Raw genomic sequence first — 23,903 nt, 5'->3', positions numbered from 1 at the left:
ACTATGCAACGCAGAAAAATCTGCTGTAGCCCTCCATGCCAAGGAAACTGGGCATATGATTAGGATTTGAGAATACAAAAGTCCTGGAGAAAGACAACCACTGGTGGTCAAGAAGACTCAAAGAGTTAGATACCAAGACTCCCCAATAGCTTCAAATAAAGGGCACTCCATAAACAAAGCATGGCAACCGCTCAACAAAAAGAAAATTTAGCACAAAAAGGACTGGGGCCGAGGATAAATGCTTTGCCTTCCATCTCAGTTCCCAGCCTCTATTCTGAGAAAATTTTAAAAATGTGAACAGAGACTTTCCTGCCACAAATTTAAAATTTGTGTACTAACAAACTTTCCTATCAAAATTCAAATCTGTGGCCAATGGACTTTCCCTTCACAATTCAAATTTGTGACCAGCAAACTCTCACCAAAATTCATATTCGTGACCAATGGATTTTGCCTCATTCACCTCAAACTCCAATCAATCAGGTTAGAGGACCTACTATATAAAAGAAATTGCAGATCTCACAGAACACCCTCAAGAGAGTCACAGCATGATGGCTGAAATGTGAATTCTACCTATGCAGACACAGTGAGACACGGACAAGTGCAACAATGATGCCAACCACGGAAGCTTAAGAGAACACTTGGCTTTATTCCCTTAAAAAAACAAGAAAGCTAAACCAGGCAGAACAGGTTTATTCTATTTGCAAGGGGAGCTCGGGAAAGCACACTCAAAGTGTACAGGCAATGAGGGGAGGAGGGATGAGGACACACTCCCTTCTGGCCGATCTCTTACCCAGTGGTAGCTAAAAAGCATGACTGAGGGCAGTGGAGCAATACTCCATGCACTAACATGACAGGTCCAGGGACCAGGAGCAGTTGTTAAGCTCTACCAAGTTGTGCAGCTGTGGCCTGCAGGGCTGGAGGTAAGCAGCAGACCAGGAGCCTGAACTACCTTTCATATGGTTTAAAAAAATAAATAAATAAATAAAATACTGCAGTTTTCCACTGAACGCCAGAAGATTATGCTATCGAGTTTACAGGAAGAAATCAATTTTTTTCTACCTCCATCTGCTGGTAGGAGCATATAACACCCACTCATTCAGAACAATTCAGTCTCAGAACACAAGGAAGTAGAGTTACAAGTGTTGCTTGAATAGCTGTGGTGTAACAATATTCAAAACACAAGGACATATTCATTACACACTTGATATATGGTATGGGCAGAAGTACAGGAGTGGCCTAAGGGTTAGAGCAGCACCATGAGGTTGTGAGTTTGGGCAAGTCACTTACCGTATTTTCACGCATATAACGCACGCGTTATACACGATTTTACAAACCGTGCATAACCATGCGCGTTATACACGTGAGCGCGTTGTACAAATTTTTTTTTACATAGTTTCCCCCTCCCGACGTCCGATTCATCACCCCGAAGGACCGCTCGCACCCCCACAGCCTCCCCCCCCTCCCCCTCCCGCTGGAGAAGCTGCCTACCATTGTTTCTGGATGCCAGTGAGCTCAGCTGCTTCCTCTGCCGGCGATCCTGCCCCTTCTCTGAGCCCTGCGCTGCGCTGCTTCCTCTTCCGGCGGTCCCGCCCTTTCTCTGACATCAGAAGAGGAAGCAGCGTAGCGCAGGGCTCAGAGAAGGGGCGGGACCGCCGGCAGAGGAAGCAGCTGGGCTCACTGGCATCGGAAACAACGGTAGGCAGCTTCTCCATGCGGGAGGGGGGGAGGCTGTGGGGGTGTGAGAGGTCCTTCGGAAAGGAGAGTCGGGGCGGCATGTGCGGTATACGCATGTGCGCGCTATAGTAAAAATTTTTTACATAAATTTCTGTTCCCCGCGCGCTATATCCGTGTGCGCGTTTTACACGGGTGCGCGGTATATGGGTGAAAATACGGTAACACTTCCCATTGCCCCAGGTACAAAATAAGTACATGTCTAAAATATGTAAATTGCTTTGATTGTAACCACACACAGAAAAAATGGTATACAAGTCCTATCCTCTTTACCCTGAATGAAATCCTAAGAGGCATGCATGTACACAGAGCAATCACATAAGCTGTCCTTTCCTTCAGACTAAAAAGTCATGTTAGCTTCTTCAGAGAACATAATAATTTAATTTAAAATTTGGGATCATATTACTAGCCATTGTGTCAGATATCAACAGTTTGTTTACATAAAAACAGCTAAGTGAAAAAAAAGAATGATAAACAGATTAAAGGGAAGTGTGCATGAATTTGTGCAAGCATACATAAAATTTAACAAACAACAATGTAATCTCGGCCTCAAAATGTACACAGGGAATGAGTTGTGGGGGGTTGAGATAACAGTGAGTATAGTTTATGGTGGGGAGGTTAATTAAAACTATTCATTAAATATGTATTCTAAAATAAAGCAGGATAATGTAAGTCTCTTTACAAACCTAGCATGTCAAAATGTTTTTCAGGATTTATCCTCTTCCCCAGTGCCAAAAATTTGACAAATCACTGTCTACTGAATGCCCCTTTAAACACATAATGTGTAGCAACTGCTAGACGAAATGTTATTTATTACTGTTTCATAAGCATGAAACAGACCTCTATTCAGCTTTTTAAAAAAATCTTTGTTATTGTTAACCCCATTCTGCTACCCCAAACAACATTAACAGCTACCCTGGTTTTAATATCTATAACAATCTACAACAGCTAATATGACCTGAGAATAAACCAAGCAAATCCTTATCCACTGCAAAGAGCAACAGTTCTTTTAGAGATTACTTGCGCCATCAAGGACACAAGGATATTAGGATACTAATCCGAGACTGCTTGATAAATACCCCTCACCTTCCTGTGGCTTCACATAACGTTACATTCTAGGAAATCAGATTTTAAAAGAAGACAAGTAATCAGTTTACATACAGATATCAGCTCCTTCTGAGAATGGCTCCTCTCCATGTTAATGTCTGTCAGCATAGCGTGTCCGTGTCCTTGTCTGAAATGCTGCAAGGTAATATACCAAACCAGTGTATATCCGATTGCTTTAGGACCCAGTGCCAAGCACTGCTGAACCCTTAACAAATTGCTGTGTACCCAATAGCCAATCACTATCCTGTAAAGCTATTTAATCTTCCAAGCCCAAACCTATGTCTCACTCACACACACACACAGTCAGAACAAGAGATTTCAGGAATATGGCATGTATTCAATTCCAGCCCAGGAGAAAACCAAAAAAGGAAATGAAGCTATGCTGATACAGTCTTAAAAATGTTCACTCCAAGATAGTAGTGGCTAAAAACAGAACCATGCCAACTTCAGTCAAAAAATTTTTCAGTAGCAATGAGCAAAAATCAAAAGGTGTATTTTTTCCTTCCTTCTCAAAATTTTTGATAAGGGCTTTTCCACTACAGGTGAGGCATTTGTGCAAATATTAAAATTGAATAGACAGTGTTATTCCTAATATTGACAGACATAAAAACATCTTTTTATAATGAGACACAACCAGATAAATACGTACATTTCACAAGTAAGCTGATCATGCAATTTTGAAAAAAAAATAAATTAAAAAAAAAAATCAATACAGGGCAAGAATGATGTTCTATTAAGAGGTTTTGGTAATTGAGGCTTGTATTATTGGCTCACCAAAGATCAAGTTATATTCTGTATACAGCAAAACATTATACGTAATTGTATAATCACTTGTTACATAAAATTAATCTGCTGCTTTCAGTCCTATCTGCTGCACACTAGACTTAGTTTTTGCAGACATTTCACCTGTGCTAAACAGAAGCAAACCAAGGTGAGTTTTATATCAGCTAAATCCTTCATGAATATAGCCAAAATATCACTTTTGAGACGCTCTTTTAAGCCAATCAGGGCCTTTGGCCCCTCCCCAGCAACCCAAGATGTATTAGGAGGGAAAAGCCCCGTAATTTGCAGCACGCGGCCCTATAGACAGGCTTCCCTCCTGCCATTTTCTCACCTGAAAGTATTGGGGGGGGGAAGCGTAGAGCTCAGCAGCTCAGCTGATCCTGGCAGGGGGAATCCCCATCAGCTGAGCTGCCAGGAATCTCCAAAACCGGCTCAGCTAATGAGGATTCCTTCTGTCACAATCAGACAAGGTAGTTGGTAGATATGTCTACAAAACTTGCTTTTGTACGTTTTTCACATGGAAGTTTTATTTTAGAAAATGGGCAAAAAAGGTAGACATCTTAAAGACCAAAACTTGTACGTAGCTCATTTTCAAAAAAGATGTTTGGCAGCTTTGAACATGGACATTTTACTTAATGGGTTTGTGGACGTCTTGCACAAAATGTCCAACCTCAGACTTAGGCATACTTTTGATTATGCCCCTCCACACATTTTTGTTCATGTATAAAGAATGTAAACACTGAATATACTGGAATATAAACCGAGGTAACCTTCTTCCCCCTTTCCTCCCCCCCCAAAAAAAAAGAAAAGAAAAGAGTTAAAAGGTTGACTCAAATATAAAAATCGAGATTAGAAATTTGGGTGATCCTGGTGAGAAAGTCTACAAAGACTAGACATACTTGCCATAAGTTTTAACACTTTTTTTAAACTTTTTAATATTTTTTATTAGCACAAAACATTTAGTACAATAACAGCAGTTTAAACAATATCTGTTTAAATAAACAATCCCTCCCACCATAATCCTCCTGTTCCCTACTCCCTATCCCCAAGTTTTAACATACTGGTGATTCTCAGCATAAGAGCATACAAATTATATGCATGCTATTTGTGCGGAGAATCGCTGGTAATGTGGGGAAAACTGTGCCTGGCACTTGCTCACAAGAGTAATCGCTAGGAAAAGCTCCTCCCTCAAGTCAAGGCTGCTCTCCTTGTCCCAATAAACTGAGCCGCTGGTCTCCCCGAGTCCTGCTGGCTCAGCTAATTAACCAGCAGGGAAAGCAGCAGAAGGAAAAGTCCCCCTTCTGCTGACACCTCCCTTTACCTGTCACTACCCGGTCCCCCTCCACACCCCATACAAGATCAACAGGAGGGATGCCGTACCCCTCCTGCCTTGGTCACCACTACCCGGACCCACCTGAACCCCCCACCCTCCCACCCCCGTGCCTTGGCAGGAGGGAAGCACACTTCCTCCTGTCACTGGGGACCCCCAACCCTCCTGACAAACCTCACACGTACCTTTAAGTTGAAGGATGGCAGGAAGCATGCCCACTCCTTTCGTCCGGCAGTCCCGCCTCTTCAAAATGGTGGGCCTTCCCCTTCCTGGTGCACCTTGGGATGCACCAGGAGGGGCCTAAGGAGTGCCTTAAAAACCCTCCCTATTCCAGGATGCACTGGGCAGAGGCCTAACACTCCAACAGGCTCAGGTTGTAAGGCCCAGAGCCAATCATGGCCTTAGACCCCTTCCTAGTCCAGGATGCACTGAGAAGGGGAAGGTCCGCCATTATGACAAAGGCAGGCCTGCCAGCCAGCAGGAATCTGGGGTGGGGGGAGTTGGGGGCCCCGACAGCTTGCCAGCAAGAGTGGGCATTCCTCCTGCAGTCCTTCAGTTTAAAAGGTGCGGGGGGCTGTTGGGGGGAGTGAGAGACCCTTGCAGCAAAAGGGAGTGGGCATCCTTCCTGCCAAGGTTTGTTTTTTTTTAAGAGAGAGTCGATGGTTGAGAGAGAGTCGGTGGTTCGGGAACGGGTATACCCGGAGGATACCATGCAAGAAGATAGAGGGAAAGACTTACCGGATCACAGGCAAGACAGATTGAAAAGGTCACAAGAGGGAAGGAAATACAAGAAAGGAACAGGCCGCAAACTCAAGTGTATGTACACGAACGCAAGGAGCCCCAGAAATAAGATGGGTGAATTAGAAGCTATGGCACAAAGAGATAACGTTGACATCATAGGCATCACAGAAACATGGTGGAATGAGGAAAATGTCTGGGACACTGTGCTACTGGGATTCAAACTATACAGCAGAGACGGAGTGGCTCAAAAAGGTGGGGGCATTGCCATATACGTCAAAGAGGGAATTGAATCTAATGGAGAGAACACACCACAACTGATGGATAAGTTAGAGTCTCTATGGGTCAAAATTCCAGGAACAAATGGCCTGGAAATGAAGATCGGCATCTATTACCGACTCCCAGGACAGTCCTAAGAAATTGACAGAGAAATGACAGGACGAGATTAAACGCAACTGAAAGGTTGGCAACGCAGTTATCATGGGTGACTTCAACTATCCAGGAATAGACTGGACCTAGGCACCTCCGGCTGTATTAGAGAGACCAAGTTCTTGGATGCTGTAGGCGATTGCTTCCTGGAACAACTTGTCAAAGAAAACACTAGAGGAAATGCAATTCTGGACTTAATTCTAAATGGTCTACGAGGACCGGCACAAGAAGTAGAAGGGATGCTGGGAAACAGCATCACAATATGATCCGCTTCGATCTGGACGCAGGGGAGAAACATCAGTCCAAAACGACAACCATGGCACTGAACTTCCGAAAAGGGAATTACGAAGGGATGAGACTCATGGTAGGGAAGAAGATTAAGAAGAGGATAAGCACTGTAAAAACGCTAGAGCAGGGGTGTCCAACCCGCAGCCCACGGGCCACATGCGGCCCCGTGAAGAATTCTGTGCGGCCCCGCTCACAATACGGTGTTTTCCTCTGCCGGCTCCCTCCTCCGTCTTGTTGCAGCGATTGCTTAAAGCTGCGAGCAGCGGATCCTATGTGCCTCTTGGGGCAGACCCGGAAGTGTTTCCTCTGACGTTGCGACATCAGAGGGAACGCTTCCAGATCAGCCATAGGAGGTGAATGGAAGATGCTGCCCGCGGCTTTGAGCAAACGCTGCAAGCAGGGCTTTTGCTCCAAGAGCCGCAAGTTCAGTGCCGCCTGTAACTTCAACCAGATCCTGGGGAGAAGGAAAAGGGAGAGGAATGAGAGATGTCAAGTCCATGGGAGGGAGAGATGTCAGGGCAAGGGAGGGGAGGGAACAAGAGAAAGGAATGAGAGGGGATGCCAGATAATGGAGGAGAAAGGGGAGTTGGAAGGAGAGGAGAAATGCCAGGGCATGGGGGGAGAGAAGGGAAACCAAGGAGACAAATGCCAGACCAGAGGGAGACGAGGTGCCAGAGAGGAGATACAAGGGCATGGGGGAGGGAAGGAAAGGAAAAGAAAGATGTCAGAGCATAGGGGACGGGTGGAGACAGAAAAATGGAGAGGGGGTGAAGCTGAAATGAATCGTATACAAAGGAGAAAACGGGCATAGACAGTTTATGGAAGGAGCATAGAAAGAGGGAAGATATATGGAACGGGAAGAGAGCAGACAGAGAAATGGAAGGGGCAGAGAGAGAGAGGGCAGAATGGATGGAAGGGGCTGATGCTGCATGGAAGACAGAGAGAGGACAGATGCTGTCTAGAAAGAAGAGAGTGAGATAAGATGATTAAAGCAAGAGGGATTTGTTCAGAGATGGGTTACTTTGGGTGGGAGGGTATTAAAAGAAGTGCCAGATTTGGCGTGGTGGGGGGGAGAGCTTATGGGACCAGAAACAGAGGACAGAGAGATGGTAGGCAATGGTCTGAAGGGAGAAAGTTAGACCTGGGGTAGTGTGGAGGAAGAGGGAAATAGATACTTGAACAGAGAACTGTTGGGAAGAGAAAGAAAGAAATGGTGGACCTGGAGAAGGGAGGCAGGCAGGGGGAGAGATGGGATGGGGGACAGTTGGAAAGAGAAAGGGAGAGAAGTTGAATCTGGGGATGGGAGGGAGGGAGGGAGAAATGTTAGGCCTGTGGATGGAAGGCAGAGAGATGCAGCATCTCTCTCTTTTTTTTCCTTCATTTCATTGTTCAGCATCAAGGGGGGAAGGAAGAAGAAAAACAGAAGAGAGGGAGCAAATTTTTGGACCATGGAGATAGAGGAGGAGAGATGGAACCATGGGAGGGCAGGAGGGAAGGGAGCTGGGATAAGATGATTCTAGGGGATGGAAAGAAAGGGACGGCGTTATAGCTTGACCAGTGGAGAGAGGGAGGGGGATTCTGAAAGTGGTGAACCATGTGGATGAGGTCAAAATGGAGATGACAAGATAAGTGAGAGAGCAGTGAGTACAGTGGTAGAAATGTGGTAATGGGGAGTAAATAGAAGGGAATAGGAGGCTGGGAAAGGAGTGAGATGGAAAATGGGAGAGCTAGAGACAGAGAAGATGGAGAATTGAGAGATAGCTGAACATTTAAAAAGAAGGGTGAGAAAGAAGGCAAGATTTGAGTAGACAGAGGCAGAAAAGAAAAAGTTAAGAAAGCTGAAAGGGAAAAATCAATACGTTGGAGACAGGCATAAGAAGGAAATGGAACGAGAGAAGAGGAGAAAAAAATGGACAGCAGACACTGGAAAGAGAATTAGTTGAAGATAGAGAAAAAACAGAAAGAGAAACTGGGACCAAGATGATGGAAAAACAAAACATCCAGGCAACAAGGTAGAAAAAATGGTTTTATTTTGAATTTATTAACTGGAATATGTTAGCTTTGGGATATGTGCATCACAATTATTTCTGTATTCAGTGGCTTAGTCATATACAGCTGATTTGGGGGAGGGACGAGCCCAAAATTAGTGGATGGGCACCAAAGTTTCTCCCTGCCTGAGTGCAATTTATAAATACTTGAGATAGTGGGGATTCCCAAGTCCTGCCAAATGAAGACATCTTCCTCCAGTCTGGCAACTCAAAGCTTTGCAGCCAATGGCAATATCCTCAAGCTGCCCCTGCTTTCATGCATGCATGAAAGCCAAAGGGGGGGCAGAGAGGAGGGAAGGCAGCAGCTCTGCAATATTGCTGCCAACTGCAGATCTTGGGAAGTTGGAGGGGGAGGAGGTGGCTGTCAGTTGGTGAGGCTTGGGGATCCCTACTAGCTACAACAGGGAAGATGTTCATTTTGAGGGAGCCTAAGCTCACAGTGGGAGGCCCAAAAAAGCAGTAATATTTACCCTGATTAAACGATCCTCTACATGTGCTCCTGACAGCCAATACAGCATCCCTGCTCTGATGAGGCTCACTTCTGAAGAGGCTCACCGTAGCTGTAATAGAAGTGAATGGGAGAACCAGGAGCACGCATCCCTGCTCATCGGAGTGGGGATGTGGAAGCCTGTGGCTGCTCCCACTGTCAGCACGTGGAGGATCATTCAGTCAGGGTAAGTATTACTGCTTTTTTGGGTTCCTCTCCACAGTGTCCCTTTAATGAAGGTATATTATTAGATACGTACATCTTCTATATTAGTGAATGCAAATTTGGGACCTGCTCGACCTTTTTTTGGCTCATCGGCTAGGTGTTAAGTGTTTGTGCGGCCCCAGCCAGTTTTTAATCCACGTGAGTATTTCACCCTCGATTCCATGGCTCGTAATTTTCCAAAGTAGTCGTTCATGCGGAACCTTGTCAAACGCCTTCTGAAAATCCAGATATACAATGTCGACCGGGTCGCCCTTGTCTATCTGTCTGTTTACTCCCTCAAAGAAGTGCAGCAAGTTCGTCAAACATGATCTGCCTTTGCTAAAACCGTGCTGACTGGTCCTCATCAGCCCATGTCCATCAAGGTGATCAATAATGCGGTCCTTTATCAGAGACTCTACCATCTTTCCCGGTACCGAGGTCAGACTCACCAGTCTGTAGTTTCCCAGATTTCCCCTCGAACCTTTCTTGAAGATCGGAGTAACATTTGCCACCTTCCAGTCTTCCGGAATCTTTCCCGATTTGATCGACAGATTGGCTATTAGTTGACGCAGTTCAGCTATGGTCCCTTTCAGTTCCTTGATGACCCTTGGATGGATGCCATCCGGTCCCGAGGATTTATCGCTCTTAAGCCTATCAATCTGCCTATACACCTCCTCTAGACTGACCGTCAATCCTGTCAGCTTTTCGTCTTCATTTCCAGCATAATGCAAAAATGTGTTCAGTTTGTCGGTGATTGCTTTGTCCTCCTTTAGCGCTCTCTTTATTTCATGGTCATCCAACGGTCCCGTCGTTTACCCTTAATATATCGAAAGAACGGCTTGAAGTTCTTTGCCTCCTTGGCTATTTTTCCTCGTAATCTCTTTTGGCCTTGGCTATTTTTTCTCATAATCTCTTTTACCGCCTTGTGGCACCTGCGTTGATGTTGTTTGTGCTTGTTCCAGTTCTCGTCCGTTTTTGACCTTTTCCATCCCTTAAACGAAGTTTTCTTGTCTCTTATCGCTTCCTTCACATCTACAGAGAGCCACGCCAGTTCTTTGTTCTTTTTCCTCTTTGATCCCTTGTTGATACACGGTATATATAGATTTTGTGCCTCGGTGACTGTGTCCTTAAAAAGGGACAAAGCTTGCTCTAGCGCAGGGGTGTCCAACCTATTGGCTTCCTTGGGCTGCATTGTCTATAAAAACTTTTTTCTGGGGGTCGCACAAACACTTAACACCTAGCCCGGGGGTCGGCAACCTGCGGCTCCAGAGCCGCATGCGGCTCTTTTCCACCTTTGCTGCGGCTCCGGTAGTGTGTCAGGCAGGCATGCAGCTTAAGTCCGGCGTCGCGGCGGGAAATAGCCATGCTGAGCAGTGAGCTCAGCACATACACAGATGAAAGCCTTGCTTGCTGATTGGTCCGGCGGCGCCGTGCCGCCGGACCAATCAGCAAGCAAGGCTTTCATCTGTGTAGTGCTGAGCTCACTGCTCAGCATGGCTATTTCCCCCGCGACGCTGGACTTGTAAGGTGCCTGAAAAAGAAATCATCCTGGCCGGGGTCGGTGTCATGCTCCGGAGATCTACAGCCTTCCTATCTCCCTCTCCCTTCTACCTGCTTCCGGCCACATCCCCTGCTCCGCGGCTCTCTTCGGCAACTCAGCAGCAGCTTCTGACGTCGGGGCCTACCCTCTGCGAGTCCCGCTTGTTTCAACTTCCTTTTTCCACAAAGGCGGGACTCGTAGAGGGAAGGCCTCGATGTCGGCAGCTTGTCTTGATCACTGCTGCTGACGAGTTGCTGAAGAGAGCCGCGGAGCAGGGGGGGTTTGCCTGGTGCAGGTAGAAGGGAGAGGGCCAGATGCAGGACTCGTGGGTGAGGGAGGAGAAGAGAGAGAGAAAGAGAGAGGGGAGGGAAACAAAAGGAAATCTTTCATACTGGGCTGGGCCGGAGTGGAGGGAGGGTGGAAAGATTCTAGCTACAGGGTGCAGTAACAAAAGAAAAGGGGGGAAAGCTGAAAATGGAGATAATGACACAAAGAAGAGAAAGGGTAAGCAGGACCTACTGAATAAGGATAGAGATACAGAAGGGACATGAAGAGGAGGTGAAATAGAGACATGCTGAAAAAGTGTGTGTGGGGGGGGGAGATAAAGACATTGAAAGGGCAAATGGTGAACATGGGGTAAAGACAAGGACAGAGACAAATGAAGATTCTGAAAAAGTGGTGAGATAGGGATATAGGTGAGATGGACACAAAGAAGGGTGATGCTGGAAAATAGGTGGAATGGTAATTCTGACAGACACAGAAGGGAAATGCTGGATCAAGGAGAGATGGGGCTCAGGCTGGATGGAATGAGGAGAAATGCCTTGTTGGCCCGGAACTTCCTCTCCTACGTCAGAATTGACGTCAGGGAGCGGAATGCTGGTCAGCGCAACACTTCTGCAGGGAAAGCTTGGGACGGCGGTGGCTTGGGGGCTGTTCCCCGATTGCGGTGGCAGCAAACCGAGTGGCTTGGGGGACGGCACGGAGACAGAAAGAAGGGGGGAACAGGGAGACAGAAAGAAAAAGTTGGGGGAGAGAATGAGGTCTGGAGAAGAGGAAACATACAGGAGGCTGAAAGAAAGGAAGAAAGATTGGATGCACAGTCAGAAGAAGAAAGTGCAACCAGAGACTCATGAAATCACCAAATAGCAAAGGTAGGAAAAATGATTTTATTTTCAATTTAGTGATCCTGTATATAGCATTAAGATAAGAAACAATATATGCAGTGTTAGATTTGTTTTATAATGGTTTTGCGGCTCCAAGTTTTTTTTTCTTTTCGAAAACGGGTCCAAGTGGCTCTTTATGTCTTAAAGGTTGCAGACCCCTGACCTAGCCGATGAGCCAAAAAAAGGTCGAGCAGGTCCCAAATTTGCATTCACTAATATAGAAGATGTACGTATCTCCAATACACTTCCTTGAAGGAATTAACAAATGGATGGACAGAGGTGACCCCATATACATCATATACCTTGATTTCCAAAAAGCCTTTGACAAAGTGCCTCATGAACGACTACTCCAGAAACTGAAGAACCATGGGGTGGACGGAGAGGTACATAGATGGATTAGAAACTTAGTTGGCGGGTAGGAAACAGAGGGTAGGGGTGAAGGGCCACTACTCGGACTGGAGGAGGGTCACAAGTGGTGTTCCGCAGGGCTCGGTGCTCGGGCCGCTGCTATTTAATATATTCATAAATGATCTAGAAACAGGGACGAAGTGTAAGATAATAAAATTTGCAGACGACACCAAACTATTTAGGGGAGCTCGGACTAAAGAGGACTGCGAGGAATTGCAAAGAGACTTGAACAAACTAGAAGAATGGGCGACAAGATGGCAAATGAAGTTCAACGTTGAAAAATGTAAAGTATTGCATGTGGGAAGCAGAAACCCGAGGTACAACTATACAATGGGAGAGATCCTATTGAATGAGAGTACCCAAGAGAGGGACTTGGGAGTAATGGTGGACACGTCAATGAAGCCGACAGCACAGTGCGTAGTGGCCGCTTAGAGAGCAAATAAAATGCTAGGTATAATCAAGAAGGGTATTACAACCAGGACGAAAGAAGTTATCCTGCCGCTGTATCGGGCGATGGTGCGCCCGCATCTGGAATACTGCATCCAATATTGGTCGCCATACCTTAAGAAGGATATGGCGTTACTCGACAGGGTTCAGAGAAGAGCGACACGACTGATAAAAGGGATGGAAAACCTTTCATACGCTGAGAGATTGGAGAAACTGGGTCCCTTTTCCCTGGAGAAGAGGAGACTTAGAGGGGATATGATAGAGACTTATAAGATCATGAGGGGCATAGAGAGAGTAGAGAGGGACAGATTCTTCAAACTTTCAAAAAATAAAAGAACAAGAGGGCATTCGGAAAAGTTGAAAGGGGACAGATTCAATACAAATGCCAGGAAGTTCTTCTTTACCCAACGGGTGGTGGACACCTGGAATGCGCTTCCAGAGAACGTTATAAGACAGAGTACGGTATTGGGGTTTAAAAAAGGATTGGACAATTTCCTGCTGGAAAAGGGAATAGAAGGGTATAAATAGAGGATTACTACACAGGTCCTGGACCTGTTGGGCCGCCGCGTGTGCGGACTGCTGGGTAAGATGGACCTCAGGTCTGACCCAGCAGAGGCATTGCTTATGTTCTTAATACCGTACTCTGCCCTATCACGCCCTCTTGAAGCGCGTTCCAGGTGTCCACCACCTGTTGGGTGAAGAAGAACTTCCTAGCATTGGTTCTGAAATCTGTCCCCTTTTAATTTTTCCAAATGCCCTCTCGTTCTTGTAGTTGCTGAAAGTTTGAAGAATCTGTCCCTCTCCACTTTCTCTATGCCCTTCGTGATCTTGTAAGTCTCTAATATCCCAACCAGGCTCTTCCATCATGTCAGCATTGTACAGCCTTGTGAAAAAAAGACAAGCAGATCAGCAAGGCCCTCCAGAAGAGAATACCCCTCTTCTGCCTGTGAAGCTGAAACTATAGACAACTGAATAGCATCTGAAATCCAATCAAGTTCAAGATCTCCTCACACCAAAAGAGGTAAATGACTGGGGAACACTTCCCCTCCTCCCATAAGGGAGCTTTGAGCTCAAACACCTACCCAAAGGAAGAGCCTCAGAAAAGACACCACCACCACCACCCCCCTGTCTTACTGGCTCTAAAATCTACCCACTTGGTTCTCTTGCACTGACACCCCACACATACACCCCCCCCCCCCTCAGAGTAGCTCTTTTCCATTCCAACCAATTCCAGAAAGTCACAATCCTTGATCAGGGCCTCCTTTACAAGCAGGAGAACCTAATGAATCCAATATGTACTTGTGATCATGGGGGGGGGGGGAAGGAGAGTCTTTCCCACTAGCAGCACCCTGCCAAGACTACTGCATAGCCAAAGGCAAGGAAGACGGGACTAAAATGAACTACATGCTCTGTGAAGGTGCTGACTCTAGACGAGCAATTGCATGACAGATATCTCTCCCCAGGAAATGGCCATCACAGTTAGGACAAAGGAAACCAGCAGCCGTGCTGAGCTGCCAGTTCTCACAGCCAGTGTAGTGCTAGACTGCTGGTATTCTCAACCATGTGACCAGCCTACCCCAAACTGCAGTACAGTGTGGACTGTTCTCTCCCACCATCCTGACAAGAGAAATATAGTCTGCCTAGAAGAGTTATATTTATTTATTTTTAATTTTATATTTATTTATTTTTAATTTTCTCCTATATCCACAGAGAACCCTACCAAGGGAAGGTTGGGGGAAGAACTTTGTCACCACAGGTAAGAGTCCCAAAGTGAGCCAACCCCTCACCAAGCAAGCACCTTAGGTGCTAGCTTGGGGTTGGGGGAGACAAACTCTGCAGTTTACTGGAGCAAGGTCTTTACATTGAGCCCCCATTCTGTGGCTGAGCCTAACCTATCCATCAGGGAGCTAGACCTTGAACCTGTTGCATCAGCCTGAACCACCTTACCCTCTGTTGTGGTTCCAGGATGCAGCAGCCTATGAACAGCTGATGTCACTGGAAAACTCAGTTCTATCTCCATCTTTTGGTAGCAAAGTGACGCAACCCACTTATTCAGTATGTATTTATCTCACTAATCTACCTACTCTACCATTTTTCAACTGGAAAAACTATTACAGAATTATTCAAAAAGTGAAAACTAAAATAAAAAAGTCTGTTGCTAAGTGTGCACATCATTTGCAAAGCACTACCTTAAATTAAGTAGAGCCCAGCAAGTGTCCAGTCATAGTAGCAAAACTGAATAATCCAAGACAAAATCAAACCGTCATCTGAAGTGAATTTCAAGCATAGGCCTAAACATGCCAAAATACAATCCAACCACAAGAACTCCAGGATAAAGTTATTCACAAGGTACAAATTCTTCCTGCCTTCCTTTGTGTTTGAACATCCTTTGGGGAACTCATGCTCATCCTTGTAACATGGAAACTATTAGGTACCACCAAGACACTTTAAAAAAAAGGCCACAGAGGACCAATTAGATACAGTGCCAATACCACCAGCCATCTGATTCAACCTTCCCATCAGATCCCCATTAGCTTTCAAAACACATATCATCCTTACAGAATTGATACTGCATTTCCAACAATTTTAAATTCAGAGATGGAAGTAAATATTAAAAATGCTTTTATTCTGCAATCAAGCCATTCCCCCTCCCCTTCAGCCTGCTCCCTGAGCCAATTTGGTCGCATGTTTGAAACCCTGTGAATGCACAGGGGACTTACTTATGTAGTTAGTTGTTCATACTTCTTAGGCATGCCTTTAATTCTATGTAACGTCACTCAACCTAGAGTAGTGTTCCACAAACTTCCTCGAGCCATGGCACACTAAAACATAGTGACTGCAGCTCAAGGCATTCAAAAGTGTGTGGACGTTGCAGTGACGTCATCACGTCAACATCTGCACGAAGGCCCTCCAGAGGGGCCCTGAGATGCCAGAAAGGAGTGCCAGCAGGGAAGAGGGCCGGAGAGGAGAGGCGCTGGCTGATTGTCTACAAGATGTGCCTCTCGCTACGAGTCAGCAGGCACCTCTCTTCCTCCCCAGTGGCACACCCGATATCTCAGGAGGAACACAGTTTACAATACACTGTCCTAGAGGCAAGCATGTCAGAAAACTGCACAACAAAAAACATAATTCTATTGAAGAAACATGAAGGCAGATGGCATCAAGCCATTGAAGTAGAGGAGAATTTAATACATAAATCAAAAAATAAATTGTGAAACATCTTAAAACCAAAAGGAACAAACAAGGATAAGTCCTAGAGCTGGTTCTATTTAAATGTTTCCATAAACAATATTACAGAGTGGCTAGACAGGAAGATCTCACTCTCTGCTTGACAGTAGGATATGCAACCAAAAAGAAAAAAAAAGGAACAAACTTAAGAATCTGAAGAGCAGAAAGGAACAGAGATCAAATGCTTTAAACATAAATAATGGATAAGAGGTAGAAATTTTTCTGGAGAAAGGAAGTTTACAATAAGAGGTCATGGTTTGAACCTGAAGAACGCTGTAGTCATTAGTCTCCCCCCCCCAAGGCTGACTAAGTAAATCACTATGCTGGCAATTACCAAGAGCTGCTGGGAGGGGAGAAACCATTGTCAGAGGCTCCCCATGATCTCACCAGCCCTGCGCAGACTGGCAGGAATTTTCTGCGGACCGGCGGTTGAAGAACACTGACATAGTAAATGAAGGCGGATAAAGACCTAACGGTCCATCCAGTCTGCCCATTAAGTTATACCCATTAAAAATACATGATCAAATTAACTTGTCTCTTCTTTGATATTTCTGGGTCATAGACTATAAAGTCCACCTGATATTGCCCTAGGTTCCAAATGCTGAAGTTGCCGTCCAAACTCACTCCAGCCTATCTAACTATCCTGTTTGCAGGATATTTACCATATCCTCATGTTCCAAGTTAGTGGAGTTCCCATTGATGCCCTCCCCAGCCCAATCCACCAAATCATCACATGTGGGACACAGACCGTGCAAGTCTGTCCAGTACCGGCCTTAGTTCTTTAATTTACATTCTTCATTTTCTAATTAGAGATCCTCTATGTTTATCCCATGCTTTTTTTAATTCCATCACCATTTTCCTCTCTACCACTTCCCTTGGGAGGACATTCCAGGCATCTACTACCTTTCTCCAAGAAAAAGAATTTCCTAATATTGCTCCTGAGTCTTCCTCCATGCAACCTCAAAATTATGCCCTCTAGTTTTACCATGGAAAGAAGCAATCATTTACCCAATAATTAAAAACTACAAAATTAGTGCACATGAAGTTTCAAATTACCAACCCATTTCAAATACCCCTTTCTTGGCTAAACTTACAGAAAAAAATAGTTTTCTATCAAATCTCAGACTTTGTCGAGCAAACAAATGTACTACATCCACACCAAACAGGGTTCCATCAATATCATTCCACAGAACTTTTGCTCATTGTGTTGACTACAAAAATTCTTTATCTCAATCACCACCAGTCCGTTTTACTCATTTCCTTAGATTTATCATCTGCATTTGATACAATTGATCATAAGCTCCTACTGGCCCGTCTGAAGGATATTGGAATTACTGACCAGGTCTTGGATTGGTTCTCATCTTTCTTTACAGATCGTTCCTCTAAGGTAGTGCTTAATAAAACTTCATCAGACCCAATTTCAACAGATTATGGTATCCCACAGGGTTCGATTTTATCTCCCTTACTTTTTAGTATTTTTCTTGCACCCCTTTTAACGTTGGGACAAGTCATTGGCTTTACAATGTTTGCTTATGCAGATGATGTGCAATTAATTCATCCAATAGATTTAAGCGACTTAAATGAAATAAATCTTATAAACAAAAAATTGGAAAAAAAAAATCAACGCCTGGTTAGACCTACATATGCTCTTTTTGAACATTGAAAAGTCTAAATTAATGATTTTTCCCAACAAAGAAGGGCTCTCCCTTTTATCTCCCATTACATTTAAAACTCAACCTCTTCAAGTTGTGTCATACTTAAAATTACTAGGCATCATTTTTGACAGTAAACTCAATTATCTCCATATCAGCACAGTTGTTCAGCGCTGTTTTCACCGGCTACGAATGATTAGATCTATATCCAAAGTGTTAGAGCCTACTTCTCTGAATATCTTGACCACTCCCTTGTGATTTCCTGTATTGATTACTGTAATGTGCTCTATAAGGACATAACTAAAAAAGAAATAAGAAAGACTCCAAATTATACAGAACACTGCAGTGAAGATTATATTTAACGCAAAGAAATTTGATCAAGTGCAAAAAAGTGATGCACAAGTGATGCATATGAGAAAGAGTAACCCGAACTATAGCTACATGATGCTGGGTTCTATGTTAGAGTCACTGCCTAGGAAAAGATCTAGGTGTCATTGTTGAAGATACATTTAAAACCCTCAGCTCAATGTGTGGTGGCTGCTAAGAAAGCAAATAGAATGTTATCAGGAAAGGAATGGAAAACAAATATGAAAATGAAAATGGTATATTGCCCTTGTATCACTCTATGGTACAGCCACACCTTGAATACTGTGTGCAGTTCTGGTCACTATATCTCAAAAAAGAGATAGCAATTAGAAAAGGTACCGAGAAGGGTGACAAAAATTAAGAAAAAAAAAAAAGAAGATGGCACAACTTCCCTATGAGGAAAGGCTAAAGCGGTTAGGCTCTTCAGCTTGGAGAAGAGATGACTCAGGGTGATATGATAGAGGTCTATAAAATAATGAGTGGAGTGGAAAGATTAGATATAAATCGCTTGTCCACTCTTTCCAAAAATACTAGGACTAGGAGGCATGCAATGAAGTTAAGTAGCACGGAGAACATTCCCAGAGACTTTGGAGCACTGGGAAAGAAATTGAAGCAGATAGGAGCACAGGTAGTCTTCTCATCAATTCTCCCAGTAAGAAACAAAGGCAGAGCTAGAGAAGAGCGTATCCAACAGACCAACGAATGGCTCCGCGAATGGTGCACAGAGATGAACTTTGGATTCCTAGACCACGGCGAGACGCTCCAGGGACTACAAGGAACAGACGGACTCCACCTAACCAGGAGAGGTAAGAACGTATTTGGACATCGACTAGCCCGCCTACTCCATAGGGCTTTAAACTAGGTAAGTTGGGGGAGGGTACATACTTATATCCCAGAGCAGTAAGAAACCACCCTGAGGAGGCAGGTCACACCCACACTTCTGGATCTAAAGTAGGTACAAATAATATCCACAATAAGTCGGGGAATATTATCAATGATAATTTAAGAGGTAGACAATCAAATAAGGGAATCTCTTCACAGGTATGGAGGGCTATGTATGTTAATGCACACAGCTTGGGCAATAAAATTCTAGAATTAGAGACTGAAATAATAAACACCGATTTGGACGTGATAGCGATATCTGAAACCTGGTTCACGGACTCGCATGGGTGGGATATGGTAATACCAGGCTACAACTTCGTTGCGACAGAGAGGGTAAATTGGGAGGAGGGGTAGACTGTACACTAAGGAAAGCATCAAAACTACCAGAATCACAGATGTTAGATACACCAGGGAATCCCTCTGGGTGAACCTAGCCAGAGGGTTTGAAAAATGCCTATACCTTGGTGTGATATACAGACCTCCCAGGCAACAGGAAGATCAAGACATGGGTTTAATAGAGGACATAGAGAACATCACACTGCGCGGGGACACAGTAATACTAGGAGACTTCAACATGCCTGATGCAGATTGGAGCACACTCTCCGCGTCTACATGTAGCAGCAAAAGAATTTTAACCTCCATAAAAGGTGCACATCTCAAACAAATGGTGTTGGAGCCAACCAAGGACCAGGCGATACTAGACCTAGTACTCACCAACGGAGATAGCGTCTCGGAAGTCTCAGTAGGTGATACACTGGCCTCCAGCGACCATAATATGGTATGGCTCAACCTCAAGAAAGGTTTCTCTAAGTCAAACACAGCAACGAGGGTTCTCAACTTTAGAGGCACAGACTTCAACCGCATGGGAGATTTTGTCCATCAAGAGCTACATAAACAGGCAAAAGCTGACAATGTGGAGGATATGTGGTTGACTCTGAAGTCCATCCTACATGAAGCAACAACCCGCTACATAAGAACAATAAGTAAACGCAGGAGAAACAAAAAACCCCAATGGTTTAGCAAAGAAATTTCAGACCTAGTCAAAAAGAAAAAAGAAGCATTCAACACCTACAAACATTTAGGAAAACAAGAGGCGAAAGAGGACTATCTAGACCAGGGGTGCCCAACGCGTCGATCGCGATCGACCAGTAGCTCAGGAAGGCAACGCGAGTCGATCGCGGAGCCTATCCCGGGCTCTGTGATAGACTCGTGTTGCCGTCCTGATCTACGGGCCGATCAGCCTTCCTCTCCAGTGTTCTTTCTCCCTAGGGCCTTTTAGCTGGGCGATCCGCCCAGCTGTCATCTGCCGCTGCTGAACAAAAAACCGGCTTGGAGATTTCAGCCCGTAGCGAACTTATGCTCCGGGCTCTAACATGTGCGTGCCGGCTTCTCTTCTCTTCCCTCCGAAACCGGAAGTTATGTCCGGGGGGGGAGGGGAGAAGGGAAGCCGGCGCGCACATGTTGAGAGCCCTGAAGCAAGCGTTCGCTACGGGCTAATGCGGGAGACAGGTTAGTGAAGCATTTGTTCTTCTTCCTGCCGGGTCCTGCCTACTTTCTGTTTCCGCGAAGGCAGGACCCGGCAGCATTTCCCCCAATAGGTTGATCACGATCTTGGGCTGATCAGCCTTCCTCTTCCCGACGGAAGAATTGACGTCGGGGAGAGGAATGCTGGTTGGCCGAAGCAGGGAGAGCTTGGGGCCTGTTATTGGTGGCATTTGGGTCCTGGTCCCCGATGGTAATGGCAGTGGCAGTGGCTTGGGGAAGGGCAGGGAGAAAGAAAGAAAAAGGGCAGGCAGGGAGACAGAAGGAAAGAAGAGAAACAGAAAAAAATGAAAGGGAGGCAGAGAGAAAGAAAGGTCAGGGAAGAGGAAGGAAAAGTTGGGGGAAGGAATGAGGTCTGGAGGAGAGGAAGCATACAGGCTAAAAGAAGGGAAGAAAGATTGTATGCACAGTCAGAAGAAGAAAGTGCAACCAGAGACTCATGAAATCACCAGACAAGGTAGGGAAAATGATTTTATTTTAAATTTAGTGATCAAAATGTGTCTGAATTTATATCTGCTGTCTATATTTTACACTAAGGTCCCCTTTTACTAAACCGCAATAGAGGTTTTTAGCGCAGGGAGCCTAGGAGTGTCGAGAGCAGCGCTGGGCATTCAGCGCAGCTCCCTGCACTAAAAACTGCTAACGTGGTTTAGTAAAAAGGGAGGGGGTATATTTGTCTATTTTTGTATGGTTGTTACTGAGGTGATAGTGCATAGAGTCATCTGCTTTGACCTCTTTGAAAACCCTGGAATAGGAATGATGATTAACATTGTTGGTAGATCATTTTGACTTGGTCATTTAAAAAGTAGCTGGCAAGCCCAAAAAGTGTGGGCACCCCTGATCTAGACAGATCTAGAGCTGTCAAAAAAGTAGTCAGAGAGGCCAAAACACAAATAGAGGTAACTCTAGCACGGAACATAAAGAAAGGGGATAAATCTTTCTTCAGCTATATTAGTGACAGGAAAAGAAACAAAGATGGGATTGAACGCCTGAAGCAACCAGACGGTAACTTTGTAGAATCAGATTCTGCCAAGGCAAAACTACTAAACGAATATTTCTGCTCAGTCTTCACATGTGAAGCACCGGGAGATGGTCCACAGCTTCAGACGGGAGATAACCAAAAAGACCCGTTTCAGGATTTCGAATTTACGCCCAGTGACGTCTACAACGAACTAACAAGACTCAAGGTAAACAAAGCCATGGGACCGGACAACCTACACCCCAGGGTGCTCAGAGAGCTAAGGGAGGTCCTGGCGGAACCATTATCTGTGCTTTTCAATCTTTCCCTACACACAGGAAGAGTCCCCTTGGACTGGAAAACCGCCAACGTAATCCCACTCCACAAAAAGGGCTGCAGGACAGAGACAGCAAACTACAGACCAGTGAGTCTCACGTCTATAGTGTGTAAGCTCATGGAAACACTAATCAAACGGAATCTTGACACATTCCTAGATGAGGAAAATCTACGTGATCCCCACCAACACGGGTTCACCCAGGGCAGATCCTGCCAATCCAATCTTATTAGCTTTTTTGACTGGATTACTAGACAACTGGATGCCGTAGAGTCACTGGACGTGGTATATTTGGACTTCAGTAAAGCCTTTGATAGCGTCCCACACCGAAGGTTATTGAACAAGCTGAAATCAATAGGATTGGGAAACACTCTAACTACATGGGTTGGGGACTGGCTGAACGGTAGACTACAGAGGGTGGTGGTGAACGGTATCCCGTCAGAAGCGTCGAGCGTGCTTAGTGGAGTGCCGCAGGGCTCAGTCTTGGGCCCGATTCTTTTCAACTTATTCATAAGAGACATGACGCAAGGACTTAGGGGAAAGGTATCACTGTTCGCCGACGACACCAAAATTTGCAATATAGTAAGCAAAAGCTTGTTACCTGATAATATGACACAGGACCTAATGCTGCTGGAACGATGGTCAACGACTTGGCAGCTAGGCTTCAATGCTAAAAAATGCAAGGTAATGCACCTGGGTAAGAGAAACCCACGCAGAACTTATACACTAAATGGTGAGACCTTGGTTAGGACCACGGCGGAACGTGATCTAGGGGTGATCATTAGTGAAGACATGAAGGCTGCCAATCAAGTGGAAAAGGCTTCCTCCAAGGCAAGACAAATGATGGGTTATATCCGTAGAGGTTTTGACAGCAGGAGACCTGAAGTCATTATGCCGCTGTACAGATCCATGGTGAGGCCTCACATGGAGTACTGTGTTCAATTCTGGAGACCACACTACCGTAAGGACGTGCTGAGGATCGAGTCGGTTCAGCGAATGGCCACCAGGATGGTCTTGGGGCTAAAGGACCTAACGTATGAAGAAAGACTAAAGAAGTTGCGGCTGTACTCACTTGAGGAACGAAGAGAGAGGGGAGACATAACATAACATAAGAACATAAGCAGTGCCTCCGCCGGGTCAGACCATAGGTCCATCTTGCCCAGCAGTCCGCTCCCGCGGCGGCCCAGACAGGTCACGACCTGTCCAAATCACCAGAAGGGGCCCCCATGCCACCTTGGTTTCCTATTGAGTCCTATCTTCCCATCAAAGTCCTAGCCCTCCGGTCTTGCACATGCACGACCTGGTCGGGTTTCTATACTTATTTTCTGGTTAGCTTTCTCAGTATCCCACGATCCCTTTATCCCTCAGGAATCCGTCCAGTCTCTGTTTGAATCCTTGTACCGTACTCTGCCCAATCACGTCCTCCGGTAGCGCATTCCAAGTGTCCACGACCCTTTGGGTGAAAAAAAACTTCCTTGCATTCGTTTTAAACCTATCTCCCTTCAGTTTCTCCGAATGCCCCCTCGTACCTGTTGTCCCCTTCAGCCTGAAGAATCTGTCCCTATCCACCCTCTCTATGCCCCTCATGATCTTGAAGGTCTCTATCATATCACCCCTGAGCCTCCTTTTTTCCAGAGAGAAGAGCCCCAGCCTATCCAACCTCTCGGCATATGGGCAGTGTTCCAGCCCTCTTACCAGTTTCGTTGCTCTCCTTTGGACTCTCTCGAGTACCGCCATGTCCTTCTTGAGGTACGGCGACCAATATTGAATGCAATATTCCAGATGCGGACGCACCATCGCTCGATACAGTGGCAAGATGACTTCCCATGATTGAAACGTTTAAGTACATCACGGGTCGCATCGAGTCAGATGATGATATCTTCTGTCTCAGGGGACCCTCGACCACCAGAGGACATCCGCTGAAAATCAGGGGAGGGAAGTTTCATGGAGACTCCAGAAAGTACTTCTTCACCGAAAGAGTGGTGGATCAGTGGAACAGGCTCCCACTGCAGGTGATTGAGGCCAACAGCGTGACGGATTTTAAGAGCAAATGGGATGCTCACGTGGGATCTTTAGGGGAGTGAATTCAGGGGGGCGGATACTTGGAATGGGCAGACTTGGTGGGCTATAGCCCTTTTCTGCCATCATTTTCTATGTTTCTATGTTTCAGATTCAAAAACAAACCAGAGAAAATATTTCTTCACACAACGTGTAATTGAACTCTGGAATTCATTGCCG

At 45.4% G+C, this 23,903-nt stretch overlaps 1 protein-coding gene across 5 annotated transcripts in view; it reads right to left on the bottom strand.

The window, feature by feature from the left end:
- Positions 1-23,903, bottom strand: part of SLC4A7 (solute carrier family 4 member 7) — a 363,361-nt gene that overhangs the window by 318,771 nt on the left and 20,687 nt on the right. For 2 of the 5 annotated variants that reach the window (XM_033930146.1, XM_033930149.1), the window contains exon 1: positions 2,893-3,039. The exons of 1 other annotated variant lie outside the window; for it this stretch is intronic. In XM_033930146.1, the coding sequence (XP_033786037.1) occupies positions 2,893-2,946 (54 nt within the window). In that variant the 5' untranslated portion in view covers positions 2,947-3,039. Of the gene's footprint in view, positions 1-2,892; positions 3,040-23,903 lie in introns of those variants that run through there. 2 more of the 5 variants (XM_033930150.1, XM_033930151.1) reach the window with 1 other exon arrangement.

This window comes from Geotrypetes seraphini, chromosome 2 (assembly GCF_902459505.1).
Source record: "Geotrypetes seraphini chromosome 2, aGeoSer1.1, whole genome shotgun sequence".
NCBI classification, from domain to species: domain Eukaryota; kingdom Metazoa; phylum Chordata; class Amphibia; order Gymnophiona; family Dermophiidae; genus Geotrypetes; species Geotrypetes seraphini.
The sequence above is the reverse complement of the archived record's forward strand: the minus strand, read 5'-3'. Positions and strand labels throughout refer to the sequence as shown.